We start from the raw sequence: 19502 nt of genomic DNA, 5'->3' as shown, positions 1-19502 counted from the left end.
TTGACCAATCTGAAGATTCTGTGTCAAGTCGAAAATCAACAAACGGGTGTCTGCTCTCGCGTGGACGAACAAGTCCTTGCCGTACTGCTAATGGCGCGTGTGATTGGCTGTCGGTGATACGCACGCGGATTGGCTCGTGGATGGGTGGTCGGGCGGAGGCTGTATCGATTTAAATTTGGTTTGCCGGTGCGCGTGTCAATAGTGTACGCGAAGCTGTCGCCGCGCGTTCCAGGAACGTATTTGTTCTCGGTACAACATACAAATTTCCGACCCTTCGCGCGCAGAGAGCATGTCCGATCGAGAGAAGCAGACCGCGGAAACGGCAGGCGCGAATGAGCCGATCAAGTTCGAGAGTGCCGTGCCCAAAATCAGGTCAGTCTCGCAATTTTCGTCTGCGAGACGGAATCTCGCAGGGACACAAGTTCTCTTTCTGTCCCTCTATATATATATTATATTGTACGTATATATACACGTGTGCGTGTACATGCGAATTGTGCATGGTGCACAACATGCGCGACGTATGTATATACTTATACCGGCATCACGCGTGCGTTTAATCGCGGCCGACCACACCTCTTGCCGTCGTGCAAAAGCTTCGTGACTCATTGTCATGACTCCCCCGCATCATGAACGACACCCTCGCGACCGCATGATCGTAACGTTGATCGATAAGACACTCCCCTTTTCTAAGCCTATCTGCTCGCACAATCCATCTACACGAGAGCAAATTGTTTGTTTTTTTTTTCTTTGTCACTTCTAGTACTCAATAGTATATAATATAGGCGAATATAATGTTTGTCGGAAAAATGCGATAATTTCGAAAAATTACATTTTGATTTTTTCCGAACGGCGCTCGATCGATTATTGGTAAAACGATCTGTCACGTGAAAAAATGTAGCACGTGTCCCAGTGAGTCCAAATATTTTGAGACTCGTGCGCGCTGCGGGTACTATAATTATATTCGGCTTGTTGACGGATTTTCACTCACGTTATCGGTCGTCGCTTCTCTTGGTGTTTAAGGCAGCAGTTGCTAAAATGGAACGGCTGGGGTTACAAGGATTCTGGGTTTCACGTAAACGACAAGTTCGTAATAGAGTTCATGGGTAACAGGTGAGTTTCATAAAATTTTATTAATTACTTTTATTTTAATTAATATGAATCTGATATATCTTGTAACATATAACTATTAAGCGCAGGTAAACAAATGTTTAAAGACAAACGTAAAAAATTTAAAGAAAAACAAAAATTTTAATATATATGTAGGATTAAAAACACATTCTTTTAGCAGTATAATAAATTAATAGATTACATATAGTAGAATTTTATAGTAATATAATATAATAATATACTTGGTTTATTTGTTTATTAACACCACATTAGCTGAACGTTCAAGTAATTATTTGATTAGTGTAATATAGACATGTGTCATATATAAATACGTTTCACAAAGAAACAGGAAAAAATTATTTTTACTTATATTTTTACTTAATTATATAGTAATGCGCTTACTTGAAAAAATTGATTATTCGAATTTTCTTTTAATTTATAGTAGACATTCTTTATACAAATTTCTCTCTCTTTCTTTTTTTTCCTTCTCTTAATTTTATAGAATATGAAGAAAGAAAGAGAAAAGATTTTTATTCTTTTGTGTACAGGTCGAAAATTTGTAGTTTTCTTATAAATACATCGTAAATATTTGCATTATAAAATATTAATTTTTTGAGATCTTTTAAATTATTTGGATTTATATAAACCAAATGTTGAAGCAAAATTGTCTAGATTTGTACAGAGACTAATTATTATTGTGATCTAAGACAGACACAATGAGAAAAGAATAATTAAACTAATTTAAAAAATTATGACTTATGTAATAATTATAGAGACATAGAAAGAGAAGACATAGAGAGAGAGAGAGAGAGAGAGAGAGAGAGAGAGAGAGAGAGAGAGAGAGAAACTTATTGTTAAATTATTAAATATAAAATTGTAAATATATGAAGTTTAATATTTGTTGCGCGAAAAAAATTATTTACAAAAAGCTTATAATCATATTAAAAAGTGCATGCGCAAAAATTATTCTTCTAAACTCTTATTATTTTGCTGTTATTTTTTTATCGATTCAGCTTCTTACAAAGTCAATATACAATTTGTTCGCTCTTTTCGCATTTATTTGCTTAATAAATAAATTATTACTTGAGTCTGTTAAATTTATGTTACAATAGTTATTCGAGGAAAATAATTAAAATGAAGATTTGAATAAATAGGACATGATGTCAGCATTGACAGATTTTAGCATGATACGTGTATATCTGCTTGAACGTTGGAATCTTCACATATTGTGTCTCGGTTTCGTCACACACACACATACACGTTTTCCTAGCTAATTATGTTTGTCCAGTTACTGGTAAGAATGTCGCTACGATGTTCTCCACAGTATACGCACTTTTTATTTGCGTTTCATATTGAATAAAACTCGAAGCTGCATGTCAAATTGATTCAATATATGAGAAGAACTTCTTGGATTGAAAAAATATGTTACCAAATATATTAACGGTTTTTATAACGTTAATTTCCGCAATTTTAATCTTAATACGAAAATATCGAAGTCGTGAGAAATAAAAATTAAATATCTATGAGATATTTACTCATTGCCAGTTAGAAATATATAGTTAGTGCGATGTCGAACTCCAATGTCCAAAACCAAATGTTAAAGTAAAATTAAAATTCTGATCGAATTTTGATATTGAAATGGTATAAATACTTAAAATGACCTTGTTTAGACTATAGTTTATAACAAAATTAAAAATAGAAAACACTTCCTCTCTTAAAAAAAAAAAACATATAAAAAATTATCACTTATATTTCACATGTTACATATATATGTAGAATGTTACATATAAATAGAATTCTCTTTTCTTAGCTTTATTTTAAATTCTGTCGCAAATTATAAATAAACTGAAGAAACACTATAACTGGTAAAAAAATAAAAATAAAATAAATATTTTTATTTCAGATTATATATATATAATTAGCTAGATATGCAATGCGTAAAATATTTATTAAAAAATGATTCAAAGTCAACATTGTTTCTATATAATAAATGCAATACTATAAACTGAACAAACTTATAAAAATTAGAGTTTTTATTTCAATTTATAAAATTATAAAGTTACAGTTATATATTATATCTAAGATAATCTTTTCTTTTTATTTTATAAAACTGTTTTACGCAATATATAATTTACAATAGAATTCAAGGTAGAGAAAGAGAGATAAAAGGGAGAATTCTGTTTATCATACATGTAACATATAAAATATAATAAGTGATATGCATTTTTATATGATTATTCTTTTTAAAAAAGAGAAAGTTTTTTCTACCTTTAATTTTGTCGTAAACAGTCTAAAGATCATCTAAAATGACTTTAAATTTGCAAATTACTTGGATACAATTAATTAGTTCAACATTGAAATTATGTCGAAATAACAATCAAAGATTTGTCTATTGAAAATTTGTACTATTTCGATGTCGATACAATCAGAATTTCAATTTTACTTCAACATTTGGTTTTCTAAGTCACATTATTTCTGATTGGATACTATCTCAAGTATATGTACTCATTGTCAGTATACTCACAATCAGTATATAGACGCAGTACCTATATATATATATATATATATATATATATATATATATATATATATAGGTATATTAAATTTTAGATGAACTTTAGACTGTTTACGACAAAATTAAAGGTAGAAAAAACTTTCTCTTTCTTAAAAAGAATAATTATAAAAAATACATATCACTTATTATATTTTATATGTTACATGTAGTCAAATAATTAGAGATTTTTTTTAGCATGATGATATAATGCGGTTTTGTACGGATACGGCATCTTGCGAATAATGCGTTATACTAATAAGAATGATAAGAATCTTGTTTATATATCTTCATTATCAAAGTTATATAGCTTGGTTTGCGTGCAAGATATGTATGCGTACCTTGATACGAATTGTATTTCGTCAGTTAGAATTATATAATGTACATTCTGTATAATAAATTTAAGACGACTGCTGCACTAATAAGAATGCAGTTTTGAACAGTAGCGTAAAGTATGCATTACAAAAACTTGTGGTTTTTGTAATTATTATAAACTCATTACTTGAGCAATTGTATAACTGTAGATATCTATACTGTCCTCTATTGCATATTTTTCTACGTACACGGGTGATAACACATGTAATAACTTATAATTAGAGTCGAGACTCTTTCAGTGTTGATAACATTAGCTCATCCTTGTCAGATGGTTAGCCCCGCTAATATAATATATTACATTACATATTATAAATATTATATTACCAGATATCCCATTGGAAACCGGGAATTGCCATACTTCACAAAGTGGTGCGAAAAGACCTTCGATATAACATGGGATATGAAGCACGATCCTCAAAATTTACCGACGCACTTTCCAGAACCAATACTTTCGACGGAATTATTGAAAGTGATCGAAGAGCTAAGAATCGACCACTCAACCGATGGCGTCGATCGTCTGTTTCGAGCACATGGTCATACGTTAAGAGAAGTTTATCTTTTGAAACACAGCTCTTTCGATAGGATACCAGATATTGTTGTGTGGCCGAGTAAGTTTATATTTTTCAGTCACCGTTATAAAAACTGTAAAAATATACACGGAATTTAATATCAGTTATGCTATTTATAATTTTTTAAGAAATTTATTTATTAGTGGAATCTACTTAAATGTATTTTTAATATTTATTAAAATTTTCTCTTATATATATTTTTCATATTTATTTTAAAATATTCTCTTGACACATCTGAAGCAATATTTCTGAAGAGTAAATCTGTAGAGTTTTAAACACGAATTTTTTTCGCTCAAATAAATTAAAGGGCGATACGAGCGCGCAGAATATATTTCAATTTTAATTTTAGAATATAGAGTTTTTTTTTACCTTTTGTACGCAGAATTTTCTTTTGTAAGTCTGCAATCAGTGGAATGACACTATTCTGCCTATCTAATTACTGTTGATGTAATTGCATAGTGCTACTAGCAATCCTTTGTCAGTTTGATATACAAGTGTAATTTCTATATATTTTCTATTCTTTATAATTATGAAAAAGGACAATTTCGTTTTATTTTACGTTTATTTTAATAATAGCCCCTTCTTACTGTTTTAAGGTTTGTTGTTTTAATGCAAAGTTTATTAATATAATTTTTTAAGTATTAGTTTCCTTGTCGTAATTAATTTATTTTTTAAATTTAAAATAGTCAGACTAGTGTGTTTCAATAATTTTGTTTTTTGCCCATGGTTTACGATAAACTTTCGAGGAATTTAATCTTTCAACGCAATTTTATAATTAACTTGAATATAAGGAATTTTTTGTTATAAACGATGAAAATTTTAAATCATCCTCGACATCACAACTTGATTTTATACCGTGATATTTAAGGTGTTAAATGTTAAAAATAAATCGTCAAATGCCATATGTATAAGAATCTTCCACAGAAATAATTCATGTTATACGTTACAAGCGAGTTATAAGAATAATCAATATCAAGCTCTATGGTTTATATATACAAGGTTAAATAGTTGGTTCAACTACTCTTTATGTGAATTTTTTTCTTACACTTCAATGTACAAAATATCAAAAAGAGAGCTTTAAAATATTGTACATTGTGTAAAGATATATTTTAATATTCCTTAAATTAGTTAATTAACATGGGTCGAAAAATTCATCTTGCTAGAAATATATAAAAGTAATCTTTGATTTTGATAATATATGATTAGAACTTGTCTTTTTGCATACGTTTATACGTTTCTTTTTATATAAATCGATTCCTCTCATCATTTTGCATATAACAGTCCTGTTAATTTTAGTCCATATGTACTTTTATAAATATTAATGTGTTTTATGTCATAATGAGTAGAACATGTGACAGCAAAGTCAACAGTGTGCAACTATGTTCTTGTGTAAACACAAGGTAATTGGACAGAACGCGAAGAGAGTATTATAATATTCATCAATTTTTTGTTTTCCAAAACTTTTTACTTCTACAGGAATGCGAGTACGTACTTACGTATTTTAACACTTTTGATGTTAAAATACTTTCGCGACGACAGGTAATGATAGTGATATCGTCATTAACAGTTATATAATCGTAATACAGGCAGCTACAATTAACTGTAAAAATATTAAAATAATATTTTAAAAGATGAATGTGAACTGTGTGTTTTATATTTTTAGAATATATTTATGTCAGAATATCAGTTTATATAAATATATATCTTATCCTTAAAACTTTTATATGCAAAATGACAAGAAGAGAATCAATTTTATGCGAGGTAAAATATGATTCCGTTAAACAAATCGAAGAGATCTCAATCTCTGCTTGAAGGGTTTGACAACAATACTTATCTATAATTCTTGTCTTAGAAAAAAAACCTCAAGGAATCATTCAACAAAATATTTGTTCTTTTCTTATCCATAATAGTCAATTAGGAAAAACAACTTGTAATATTTTATAAGGGGTTTCAATTGCATTTATTATCTATGATATTCTATCTTCTTCCATTGATATTATACCTTGCATTTCATAAAGCGAAAATGTGTGTTTTGCTTCTTTCCTCGGACAAATCATTGCTATGCCAAGTGTCCTCTATTAATATTCATGTTTGCAGAGTGTCACGAAGACGTCGTCAAGATTGTCAATATATGCGTGCATTACGGGGCCGTCTGTATACCTTTTGGTGGTGGAACTAGCGTCAGCCGCGCAGCGTGCTGTCCCCCGGAAGAATGCCGAACGATAATTTCATTAGATACGTCGCAGATGAATCGGATATTATGGATAGACAGAGATAATTTGTTAATATGCTGCGAATCGGGCATCATCGGCCAGGATCTAGAGCGAATGCTTCGTCTTCAGGGATTTACGTGCGGTCACGAACCCGATTCTTATGAATTTTCCAGGTACACGATCAAGCGATCAGTCTTTTAATAATATGAAATGTTTACATCAACATATATATGAGATATATCGAGATAACATATCACATTATAACGACGGATGAAAGAAAATTTGTTGATTCTTTATAATACGTGTCTAAAAATTGTTAGTATCAAGGACCAAACAAAATTACGGTTTCAGTTATGGTTTAATAAAATATTTATAAAACTGTTTTGATTCTAGTTTCGGTTCCTTAATAAGTAAATGAACTGAAACCGTTTAAATTATGATTATGATTTTTTCTTTGGTTTTATTTCCGATTCTTTGAAAATTATTTCTATGTTTTTTCTAACAAATTATTTTATTGTAATTACGTACAATGAGACATTAAGCATAATGCAATCATCATGATATGGATTCCGTTATCGTGGTATTGTTAAAGATTAATTCCAGCAAAATAAAAGACAAAAAGTTTAAATTAATAATATAAAATTATTTTGTAGAAGTAAATTCTAAAAATAGAAAAAATACCGATGAAACGGCCCTATTATGGTTCCGGTGTTACAAATTTAATAGAATTTTATTATATGGTTTACAGTTTCAGTCCAACTAAAATTACAAAGCGGTTACAGAATGGTATTCCGGTTCGGTTCGGATCTCTAGTATCAATATTGATACTTAATCAATACTGCAATAATTTCGACTTTATACGAATTTAGTTAAAATTTGTAATATTTTTTTCGATAATTAAAATTTTGCTATAAAATAAAATTAAAAATTAATTTTATTACAAAATTAATTATATTTTTAGTAAGATACACATTATAAAGATGGATGATAAACATTTTGAGGAGATGCAATATAGATACACATTTGGTCATAAAATTATAAAATAATAATTAAAAAAAATTTAAGTTTACATGAATAAATGAAAAATGTCAGTTAGTTAATTTATTAATGTTATGGTTTTGTGTCATGATGTTAGTACATGTGTGGCTGTCACAAACAATTATTATATATAAAATATTTATATATATAGATACACAATAATAATACAACTGTTACACATTACGACATATTCTTTGTATATAATTGCAATCTTTTTTAGAATTCAATATTTTAACTCAAAGTGAGCGATAGTTATTTTAAATGCACACAAAAAATAATCTATACATTCATATTTTTCCGTGAATATCTCCAATATAGATTCTATACCTTACACCAAATATATTTTAAAGATTTGCATACACTATTTGCACGCATCTAAAACTTAGCCCCAAACGATAAAGAGTAATTAATTAATAATTAAAGATATTTCTTTAAAGTGAAAAAATGAAAAAAATATATATAAATGTATACATAAGGAAATGTTGAAAGTAATTCGTCTCGAACAGTTTAGGTGGATGGGTGGCGACTAGGGCGAGCGGCATGAAAAAGAATACATATGGCAATATCGAAGATCTGGTCGTGCGAATGCGAATGGTCACTGGCAGAACGGAGGATTCTGTCATCACATTAGAGAGGAATAATTTAGTGCCACGCGCGTCTTGCGGCCCGGATTTTAATCATATCATTCTCGGTAGCGAGGGAACTCTCGGTATCATCACGGAGGTCGTGTTGAAAATAAGACCATTACCACGAGTAGTGAAATACGGCAGTATTGTGTTCCCGAATTTTCAAAGTGGCGTTCAAGCGTTACGAGAGGTACGTTTCTTTTACATATTGACTTTCCCATTAACTAGCGAGGCTCGTGCTTCTTTCCTAACACTTGTCCAATACAAATACCGCGACGACTATGATGAAAGAGACAGCTCCGTTGCGCACGTTCGGTATTAGATAATAAAGGGAAGTACGATCCGTCGCGAGTAGAAAATATCTTAAACAGAAGAATATATAATTATTCTATGAATATGTATAGATCGCGAAAGAACGATGTCAACCCGCCAGCATACGCCTAATGGACAACGAACAATTTCAAATGGGACAAACTCTACGCCCACAGGCCGGATGGAGTGGCCTAGTGTTGCAAGGACTCAAGCAAATGTACATCACCAGAATAAAGGGTTTCCGATGGGATCAGATATGCGTGGCTACGTTGTTGATGGAGGGCGACGTGGCGGCGGACGTCGCGGCTCAAGAACGGAAAATTTATAAGATAGCTGACAAGTACGGTGGCATTCCGGCGGGAGAGGCGAACGGCGAACGCGGTTACATGTTAACATTTGTAATAGCATACATTCGCGACCTCGGACTCGAGTTTAACGTGTTAGCAGAGTCGTTCGAGACTTCCGTTTCTTGGAACCGTGCGTTATCGTTGTGCAGAAATGTTAAGTCTCGTGTAGCCAGAGACTGCCACGCGCGCGGCGTACGCAAATATTTTATTTCTTGTCGCGTCACGCAAACTTATGATGCAGGTTGCTGCATATACTTTTATATGGCGATCAGTTACCTGGGCTTAGAAAATCCCGTCGAGACTTACGAGGCTGTTGAGCATGCGGCGCGCGAAGAGATACTCGCGAACGGTGGATCTCTCTCGCATCATCACGGCGTAGGCAAAATACGGGCGTCCTTTTATCCCGAAGCCGTCGGAGAAGCTGGTGTTTCTCTTTATCGCGCGACCAAAGTACACTTGGATCCGCATAATATATTCGCAGCTGGTAACTTGGTTTCAGGATATAAATCAAAATTATGAATCGTACGCGTATGTGTGACACTGGAGAATGAGAGATCTGTAGAGCTATTCCATACTTTGTTAGTGTGACGGTTTGCCAGTTAAAACTGTCATAGACAATATGATCGCCGCTGCAGATTTATGCGATTTCGTATAACTGTTAAAAGCAGTATCTCATCAACTTGCTATTACATTAGTCTGCGCGGGGTATCTTTTAACAACTTTTTCGCAAATTTCGTTGATGGAATGCCGCTAATGATATCAAGAAAATTAACTTCAATATTTCCATCAACAAAAATATGCGAATGCACGTAGATAGCGAATGTTTTGTGGCAACTGGTATTGTCGTTTACTAACTCGCCATAATAGTTATAGAGAGAGAAAGAAAGAGAGAGAGAGAGAGAGAGAGAGAGAGAGAGAGAGAGAGAGAGAAAAAGAGAAAGACTAGTATATATTATAAATAATATAATAATTATATGCACCGTGGCGTTGTTTGGTACAAATGCGGAATTGTAATAATTGTATCGGCATTTTTATAAATTATTATAACTAAACAAAACACACGTTTACAAGATAGCTTAATTCTAATTATCATTTCTTATCTACTATCATACCCGTTGAGTTTAGGCATGATGTCATTTTGCTTAATATTAACATTTAACCAAAAAAGTGATACAATTAATTCATTCTTAATCAGACACGTAAATTATGATTTAATACATAAATTATGAAAGTGGTCGCTTTTGACCACTGGGATACGTTACAATATCTCAACTGCGCGTAAGCGAGAGTTTGCAATCGGGTCTGATTTCTACAATATGTTCACTTGATATTGTGTGGCAACTTCCAAATGGAAGTACTCGATGAGAACTTACTGAGCTCTAATCTACATTCAATAATTTATCAAGGTACAAGCTTACTGGCTATCAGCCTTCAGAGTTGATAAAAATGAGTCGAGATCGTATTCATCGTCGTACTGTTGCTGCTCCCAAAGCTCAGGTAAAATATCCAACACGGAACGACTAACCCCAGATAGGCCGGGAAGTTTCGACAAAGCGATGTCCTCGTGATGATCCGTTCTCTTTTCTTTGCCGTTATCCAACGAGAATAAATCTAACAACTAATTTATATCGGTTATACATCTCTTCTAAACAAGTTTAATAGAATGTGATAATCGTGTTTACTTACCTGATCAGTAGCCATGGTCTCAAGAGAAGCGTTCTCCGTTGATATTATCGTATTCGCAGTGAGAAGTTTGAATTTTTGCAGTCCCATAATCTTCTCCTCTACTGTCGATCTGGTGATCAGGCGATATACGTTAACCACTTTCTTTTGACCTATACGATGCGCGCGGTCCATCGCTTGGAGATCTTTCATGGGATTCCAATCGTGTTCAACGAATATGACGGTGTCCGCTCCCGTTAAGTTTAGTCCGAGACCGCCGACTTGAGTGGTCAACAAAAGAACGTCTATGGATGGATCGGCGTTGAAACGTGCCACGACCGAGTGTCTTTGTGCTGCCGGTACGCTACCATCGAGACGAAGATAAGTCACCGTTGGCAAATGAGTGCGTAATAAATCCTTTTCCACAATGTCTAACATTGCCTTCAACTGACAGAAAATTAAAGCACGATGCTGGCTAACTAATTGTTGTTCTTGGGTACTTTCCGCGGCGATATTCGCGGTAACTGAGGAATTCGAGCGAGCTTGCTGCTGCTGCTGCTGCTGCTGCCCGATACCACAATCTAATAACAATTGCTTCAATGCAGGTAACTTGGCGCCGTGCTCGATTTCTGCCAGGGTGGTCTGTTGTTGCTTCAACATATCGTGCACCTAAAAATATTACGGAATAATTTAATATGGCGAAAAAATTACGTAATACGTCATACTGTAAGTTTAAAGAATTGTGGAATTTGAAATATTTAATATTTTCAGACAAGCGATTAAATGTTTATCGTTTTTAAAGTACTTTTTGAATATTTTTTTAAATGTATATACCGTTTGATGAAGTGGATGCCGTTGACTTAGCACCAACTTAGGATGATTACAGACATTACGTAAGTATCGCAGCGCCTCGAATACGTGGCCGCTTTGGGGATCGCTCGAAGAAGAGGAGCCGGAGGAGGTAAGAGTAGCCGAATGACGAGTGCGGAAATCCTCGTAAAGTATACGTTGCAAAGGTGACAAATCGCAGTAATAATCTTGCGTAATTTTGGGAGGCAAATCTTGTAGCACGTCTTCCTTGTTTCGTCTCAACAAGAAGGGCAATACCTGTAATATAACATTATTATTATTTTTATAATCTAATCCAAAATTAGACATTTTTGCAATAATAATGAGAACCACAAACTAACTTGTCGATGTAGAGCCTCCATAGCTAAAGCACCAGCTTCCTGTTCCTTCGGTCCTGCCTTTGGTTCTCTACAAGCCAAGATGGGACGAGAATATCTAGCAGCAAATTGTTTCTCGCTACCGAGAAATCCTGGCATAAGAAAGTCAAATAGAGACCACAACTCGAGCACATCATTCTGCACTGGTGTGCCGGACAATATGAGCCTGTGATTAGCGTGCAATCGTTTTGCAGCTTTGGCACTCTTCGTCTTGCCATTTTTTATCACATGGCCCTCATCAAGCACACAGTAATTCCATTGATGTGCTTCAAAGAATTCAATATCTTTTCGTACAATGTCATAACTCGCGACGACGAGTTTATGATGCGTCAGCCGGGGACGCAGCTTTTCACGTTCTTGTGGTGTTCCGGCATATTGAATAACTGACAGATCTCGCGCTTTGAAGAATTTCTCGGCCTCATATACCCAGTGACCTGTAAGAGTCGGCGGACACACCACCAGACTGGTTGGCGCCTGCGAATTACGATGATGGTCCAGCGCCAGTATACAAAGAGTCTGTAATGTTTTTCCGAGACCCATGTCATCGCACAGGACTCCGTGAAGATGATAACGATTCAGGAAATTAAGCCAATTCAAACCCTGGTGCTGATAAGAACGCAGCTCCGCAGCTACAGAAATTGGTAACTCAGTGTTGGGAATATTACGAGGATTCAGAAGCTGATCTAAGAATTTCCGCTCCTGTGCCTTTTCTTGCCTGTAACGCAATTTTAAGCAAATTATTCGTTCTGTTATTTTATGCTTGGATATACTTTTTAATAACAGGAACAATTAATGATTAAGACAATGAATTTTTACAGCTAGTGTTAAAAATTCATGTTTTTATTTAATAATTATTGAACTGAAATATATTGTCTGGAATCGGCCGTTATTTCAATTTTTAAAAACTAAATGATTTTTTTAAAATTTCGTAAAATACTACTTTTCTTATGTAAAATTTTAGACGGATAACGTACACTAAATCCGGTGGATCTGCGATTGCGCCAGGATCCAATGGTAGTAGTTGCACGAGCGTAGCAAATGTCGCGCTACAAACTAATCTTACAGCTTGATTCTGATCACTCATACGTCCAAGTAAAGGTACCATGAATAGTACAGCATACGGTATCACTCGTACGCCTAAGCTTTCTACAATGCAGGATAGAGCTTCTGCGGCTCCTTGGCGTACGGAATCGACTTCATTCGGTGCCACTATACCCGAGGAACATTTCTTTTCACTGCCGGTCGTCTCTAGAAGTGGTATAACGCTTCGTATTATGTGTGCCATTGTCTAAAAAAGAATTATTTAAAATTGATTAATTATATATATATATCATTATATATTATATTTTTATCTTATGCATTTAACAAAGTTTAAATATTACCTTCTCCGTATCTAAAGTAGCTAATGTAGCTATACAACGTGAAGCCATATGTCTAACGGCTTTGTATCGATGCGTTAACAAATTGCATAAACGCGGCAAACACTCTATTGCAGGTGGTAAGAGAGATTTATCTAAGCTCGGTGCCATGATTTCCAATACTTGTAGACCAAAGATCAATTGGTTTCCTTCTTCTTCTTGCACATTATCTTGCTTGTTCGTTTCTTTTAGCACCTCCGGTAAAATTAGATTCCACAAATGAGGCAGACGAATGGGTAATCGAGCACCGAAGAGAGTTGCTTCAAGAACATAGGATTGTTTTTTTTTAAATACACAAGAAAAGTTTACACAATGGATGAATTAATTATTCATACAATATTTATTACATTTGTAGAGATTAAAAAGGATCAGAAATTCAGTTAAATATTAGTTATCAGTTTTAATTGACTATGTATTAGAATACTACTGAATATGTATTGGAATAAACATTATTCTTTTTTACGTACCTATGGTTGTTAATGCTAGCGTAGCTCCACGACGTCGCGTTCTGGCAGCTTTAGCTTCTGGTTCTTCGCAAGCAAGCAACTCTTCTAGAGGAATCTCGGTCGTTGGTGGTCTACCGGGGCCTCGACCACCGCCGAGTCCACTACCTGTACCACGATTATATGCTACTCTCTCAGCATGCTTTTGCCTGTTATTCAAAGTGAGTATTCCATCAAAAATATCATTATCGCCGGCACAATATATTCGCGGTGTGAATTCGACGTCAGAACATAGGAATGTACATAGATTGGTAGAAATCTGTAACAAATACCACATTTTGCAATATATAGAAAAGATTATTATGGACAGTTTTTGTATTACGTTTGTTTTTATTTCCAATAATATTTGACGTGTGCTATTTTATATGCAAACCTTTGCATTCGGAGAGGGTTTCCTGTCGACACAAAGATCAACTAGATGAGACAAATGTTTTGCAGCCAGTTTCTGCAATTCTTCATTTTCCTCCCGTTTTATAGCTTCCATCAGCGGTTTCACCAACGGATTGAGCGGCTGTGGAGGCTGAGGAAGGATATGTAACGTTGTGGCGGCACCAGCGAGCGCAGCCACTGACATAATGTGTAATGACTGTTGTTGCGCCGCCGTTGTTGCCGCTCCAATGTCCAAGGCACGCCTCCTTTCTTCTAAACTCTCGATTAATTTATTTTTCAACTTAATGGGTACATAACCACCTGCGTTTACTGCCGCGGTACAGAGGTCAGAAATCGATTTTCCAGCAAGTGCCGTGATCTGATCAAGAGTCATCACACCAGACGAATCCACATCAACTGGCACAGGCAGTTTATAATGCTTCAGCGTGGCGATGTAATCACGACTTTCGTGCAGCAGTCGAGTAAAAGAAGCCGCAATTTCGTCGTAGTACATACACTCGTTTAAACAAGCCAATAGTCTGTCGCTGTAAAAGAAAGAACGTCTTTTGTTATGAATATAAATATTAAAGCGATACATTTTGTCTTTTTTTACAAAAATATATATTCATACCTGAGCATATCTGGTACCATGGGCGGCTCTAGAGAACCCACGGTTGCCCAATGAGACATCGTAAGACCCACGACTGTGCGTTGTAATGCTGACCGTGAGTTGAGATGAGCCAGTAATACCTTGGCGTAACAAACCGCTGGACTGGGCACATCTGGTGGATAAATCACACCCGGTGCAGGCTGTACGACATAGTGCGACAATAATCCCAACATACGAGACGCTCTGCAACGAGCCTGTATCACGTTCGCCTTTCGTACGTTGAGCGCTACTGTTTCGATACCGCCGATGTACATCTTTAGCTCGGATAATGTTTTCGCGGTTGCATTTACATTTCCACCATTACTGCCGGTATCCGATTGTCCGTCGCAGTAGGCGACTGTTTGATTATTCTTCGCGCCCTTAGTGGTACCACTAGTGACGATCATTAACAGATTCGGATTGAATGGCACATGTTCCGGCTGCATAGCGAGGCAAAGCCATGTGCTGACGTGCGGGCACGCCGCGTGTAGCAATAACTCGAGATCACTCTGTACGACTAGATTCTCCCAGACACGCTCGGCCACGTCTTGTATCGCGGTAATGTGTTCAATCAGCACACACTGGAATACATGTCGTAATGCTTCTTGCAAAACTATTCCGCCACCTTCGCCCCATCGTTCTTTCTTATCCTCACTGCGATCGCCATCGTCCTCGGTCAGAGTCTGCAACGTTCGTAGTGTGGCTTTACGCACACTCGAACTCGAGTGGCTGAGAAACGGCCATAAACGCGGTAACACCTAAATAGACATTATTCAATCGTTAATTTTGATCGTCGTTTTCCCACATAATAAAAATACATTATAATCATCATATTACCTGTGATAACGGTTGAGGCGCCAAACAAGCGTGTGCCGCAGGTAATGAGAGTATCGCGGCCAAAAGACCCATAAAACTGTTACAAGCTGCGGCCAAATCGTCTTGTTCCTTTAACAATTGCCAAAGGCGTATCACGATTGCTTCCAATTCGATTGGTTTCAACAATCGCGGCAAAGCATATGCCACTGGTATAAGCGCGCTTGCGGCGGCCGCACCCACATCGTCCACAGGATCAGAAAGTCCTTGTATAATAGCGGGAAACACCCTCGGTAATATCTCGTCCAATAAATCGTCTCGTACAGCTAGTAAATATTTGAGTGCAAGAAGCGCGCCGTGTCTGGCTTCCCATTCGTTGTGTCCCAAGAGTTTTAACACTATGGAGAGTATTCCGTGAAAAACGCCATTCGTATCTTTAGCTTGCTGGCCACTTGGCATTAATAAGAAGAGCGATCCTAATGCTTGTGCGCACGTTTCTCGTACTGGCGCGACAACTTGGTCAGAAACAAAATCTCCAAATCGATCGAGTCCTAATACACACAATAAACGTAAAGCGGCATCGGTTATCCATTCGTAATGGCTTTCTTGCATTTCTTCTAAGGTCTGAGCTTTCGATTTGCCCGCTCCTGTGCATTCCAAACGCATACATTTAACAGTTTAGTATTATTCAGAAAAATACAAAGGCATATTTCAATAAAATGTTCAATAAAATATTTACACACCTTTTCCATGGAGTCTTATAAGTTCTCGTAAAGCTGTGGCTGCTCCATGACGCACTTCCCATTTTTGACTGAATAAATCCTGGCACAGACTTTCTGCAAATGATTCTAAGGGCCAATCTACAACTGAGTCTGGCCAGCAACCAGTCCCATCTGGTACTCCGCTTACGAGCTCGCTGGGTGTGCTGCACTTCGATCCAGCATCTGATGAGATCATTTCCTCTAGTTTTAATTTTTTGGCCGGGGGTTCAGTATTTACTGGCGATTGAATATTCGCTGAATTCAAATGGTCATCATTAGTACGATGATCATCCGGTTCGCGTGATCGCTGTTTCGATACTGACTGACGCGCCTATATTATCAAGATACAAATCATTATTTGCAATATTTAGAAAAAATAAAATACATAAAATATTTTTCCAAAATGTCTATTTGCTTGATTAATCTAATTAGTAACTCAAAGAAAATGTTGATTGTAGATATTAATAAGTGTTCAAAAGTGTGTAGTACTTTTCGTTTTGCTCTGTTCATTTCTCTTCTGCTCAATCCTCCTGATTGTTTCAAAGTTTCACTGACAGGTATTGTAGTGCTTTGTGTCATCTGTACCACTGGATTAAGATCTTCAACAGTAAATAAATCAGCAGTATCAACACCCATCAAACGTGGATGAAAACCCAGATTTGCGGCTAGTTTTTCTTGTTGATTAGGAAATGACAGTTGTTCTCCTTCCGATATAGTTAAATCGTATTCGCTGCCCTCTGAACCTGTAAGATGTGAGCTACCTGCTAAAACTCTACCCATGTCGAAGGATTTTAAATTCAATCTAGTAGTGGAAGCCTTCCGTTTCATTCCTTCCAACTCATCTGTTAATTTAAAACAACCATGCATCATATAATTCAATCTTCCAAAGATTTTTAGCATTAACAGTAAGATTTATTTAAAAAAGATTAAAATGTATTAGTATTACCTGTAGAAGTTTCCTTCTTAGTGGATTCTGGACTCCAGGGTGGAACTTGAGTAAGTATAGCTTGCACAGCATGAGCCGCTGATATCCGAGTATCCCATTGTGGAGATTTTAATAAAGTAGAGACCCTTGCTAATAAATGATGCAGATCATGAGGATGTAATCTCTGCGCTTCCCCCAGTTGTTGCGCAGCTGCTCGTTTAGTTACCGCATTTGTTCCAGTCTCCAGCAGTATAAATAATCTATCCAATCTATAAAAGTAAATTAGAAATTATATGATGCAATGCATAATGCTTTTGACAGTAAAAGGCTCTATACACACATAGAGCTATTTTAAAATGCATATTTGCTTACTATTGTTTGTGAGATATAATTATATAAATGTATTTTCACAAATACATGTTGCAAAGTTAGTGTGTAACTGCTTTTTATGTGTTAGCTGTTAATATTTATGCATTCAAAGAATTTATTGAATAAGTTTACACTCATGCCTTTTTATCACTTATAAGCATATTTTGTTACTTTAAGCAATAAAATTGCTATAAAAATGATATTATTTCGTCATCTGATTTAGATCTTGTTAATAAAGATGTTATAAGTTTGTTACAAAATGATAATGTTCAGTATAATTATATTTAATATAATTATATTTAGTATAAGTAAAGATTACTAATTTAAAAAAATTTAATTTATTTTTTAAGTATTACATCAAATAAAATTTTTCAATTTTTATTTCTTTTTATAAATAAGTGTGAAAGTTCTTCCTTCTCTTTATCAATTTCATTATCATCTTCATATCTTTATTTGTTCAATTGCTTGTTAAATTAAATTTTAGTTCCTTCTAAATGATTAAAAATTAAAGAAAGACATATATAAACTGCGCTTATAACATAAATATACATGAGTCTAAAGTAAAAAGCTATTAAGATTATATAATTTTATTCCAAAATTACCTTGACGTCATGATGATATATAATATTGCTCAATAGAGATTGTCCACGAATACCTTAAATCAATAACAAATAATTACAACTTGTTTTTAAAATTCATATCTCTCACATACATAAACATGATATTCGTAATACAAGTTGACTTAATCGAAAATCAATGTCAGTACTATTAATCATTTTTACTAAAATTATCTAAATAATGATTCATTTTTAATTTCTACATAAAGATGACTGTACCCTCTACAGTTGTGCAACTCCCTCATACTCCCCTCTGATATTCAGAAAAGGGGCGATTTGCAAAATGTTTTCTCCTATCAGAAGAGAGAGAGAGAGAGAGAAAGAGAGAGAGAAAGAAAGACTACGGTAATCTCGTGGCGAGGGTGATTATAAAACACGAGGATGCTCGAGAAGGGAGTCGGTTTGGAGAAATCAAGTGTCGGGAGAAAGAGGAGAAATGGGGTGGAGATGACGAAGCGCGTGTATGACCTGGTGAAGGGACGCGTCGATTTAACGGCCGCGCGATATCGCGACGATAAGGCGTGCACGCGCGGCCGAGATCGCGTCCCTTCCTCGATCGTTGGATCCAGCTGGATCTGCGATCGAGAGAGAAACCCGGGTGAGATCGCGGCGCGTAACATTGCGAACGCAATATGGACATGAGGAGCGCGCGGCCGTCAAGAATGACGGACGGGGGGAGCATCCGTTGATACCTTTTGCTCCTGCAGGAATCACTCTCGGATTGCCCTCAGTCCGTCTTCAGCCAACCTGCATTGCCGTTTCCCAGCGTGCCGAGCACGCTAAAGTCACATCACGTTGCGCGTAACGCGAAACTACACTTAGACTTATCAAATTTCTCGGAGAGGAACTCATGTTACAAGCATCAAATTTATACTGACAGCCATATTGCTGGTGAACCTGAGTTTTGTCCCTTGCTTTCGCTCCGATTGGCCGACCGCGCGCATGTCAACCGCCGGCCGGCCAATCGCCGTCCCCGTCTGTTCGATAATCATGCGAAAAATACGCGTCCATCGAGTGCGAGAACGGTTCGCAACCCGCGTTCGTCCGTTTCG

At 35.7% G+C, this 19502-nt stretch overlaps 2 protein-coding genes across 2 annotated transcripts; one reads left to right on the top strand and one right to left on the bottom strand.

Annotated features, from left to right (window-relative positions):
• The first annotated feature begins 186 nt into the window (after positions 1–186).
• On the top strand, positions 187–10212 carry Agps (alkylglycerone-phosphate synthase). The gene is made up of 6 exons (XM_072897486.1): positions 187–372; positions 1021–1110; positions 4361–4641; positions 6700–6988; positions 8360–8669; positions 8884–10212. Exons 1-6 carry the CDS (start codon positions 290–292, stop codon positions 9655–9657), a joined length of 1827 nt encoding a protein of 608 aa, XP_072753587.1. The 5' UTR covers positions 187–289; the 3' UTR covers positions 9658–10212.
• Positions 10087–19317, bottom strand: Hel89b (histone acetyltransferase 1). Its single transcript, XM_072897451.1, has 15 exons — positions 19143–19317; positions 18436–18488; positions 17486–17733; positions 17029–17381; positions 16522–16870; positions 15803–16425; positions 14948–15723; positions 14321–14861; positions 13912–14206; positions 13409–13704; positions 13001–13314; positions 11991–12741; positions 11635–11907; positions 10825–11469; positions 10087–10756 (listed from the first exon to the last, which is right to left on the bottom strand). The coding sequence occupies exons 2-15, from the start codon at positions 18444–18446 to the stop codon at positions 10553–10555; spliced, it is 5679 nt and encodes a 1892-aa protein (XP_072753552.1). The 5' UTR covers positions 18447–18488; positions 19143–19317; the 3' UTR covers positions 10087–10552.
• Positions 19318–19502: the final 185 nt, after the last annotated feature.

Source organism: Anoplolepis gracilipes, chromosome 8 (genome assembly GCF_047496725.1).
Source record: "Anoplolepis gracilipes chromosome 8, ASM4749672v1, whole genome shotgun sequence".
Lineage (NCBI taxonomy): Eukaryota > Metazoa > Arthropoda > Insecta > Hymenoptera > Formicidae > Anoplolepis > Anoplolepis gracilipes.
This window is presented reverse-complemented; position numbering and strand designations above follow the sequence as displayed.

Coding starts and splice junctions, on each gene's coding strand:
- Hel89b (XM_072897451.1), bottom strand. Junction 15,724..15,802: donor CGCCTCAACCGTTATCACAG/GTAATATGATGA, acceptor ATGTCTATTTAG/GTGTTACCGCGTTTATGGCC. Junction 10,757..10,824: donor AGACCATGGCTACTGATCAG/GTAAGTAAACAC, acceptor GATATAAATTAG/TTGTTAGATTTATTCTCGTT.
- Agps (XM_072897486.1), top strand. CDS start 290: ATGTCCGATCGAGAGAAGCAGACCGCGGAAACGGCAGGCGCGAATGAG. Junction 373..1,020: donor AGTGCCGTGCCCAAAATCAG/GTCAGTCTCGCA, acceptor TTGGTGTTTAAG/GCAGCAGTTGCTAAAATGGA. Junction 4,642..6,699: donor AGATATTGTTGTGTGGCCGA/GTAAGTTTATAT, acceptor TCATGTTTGCAG/AGTGTCACGAAGACGTCGTC.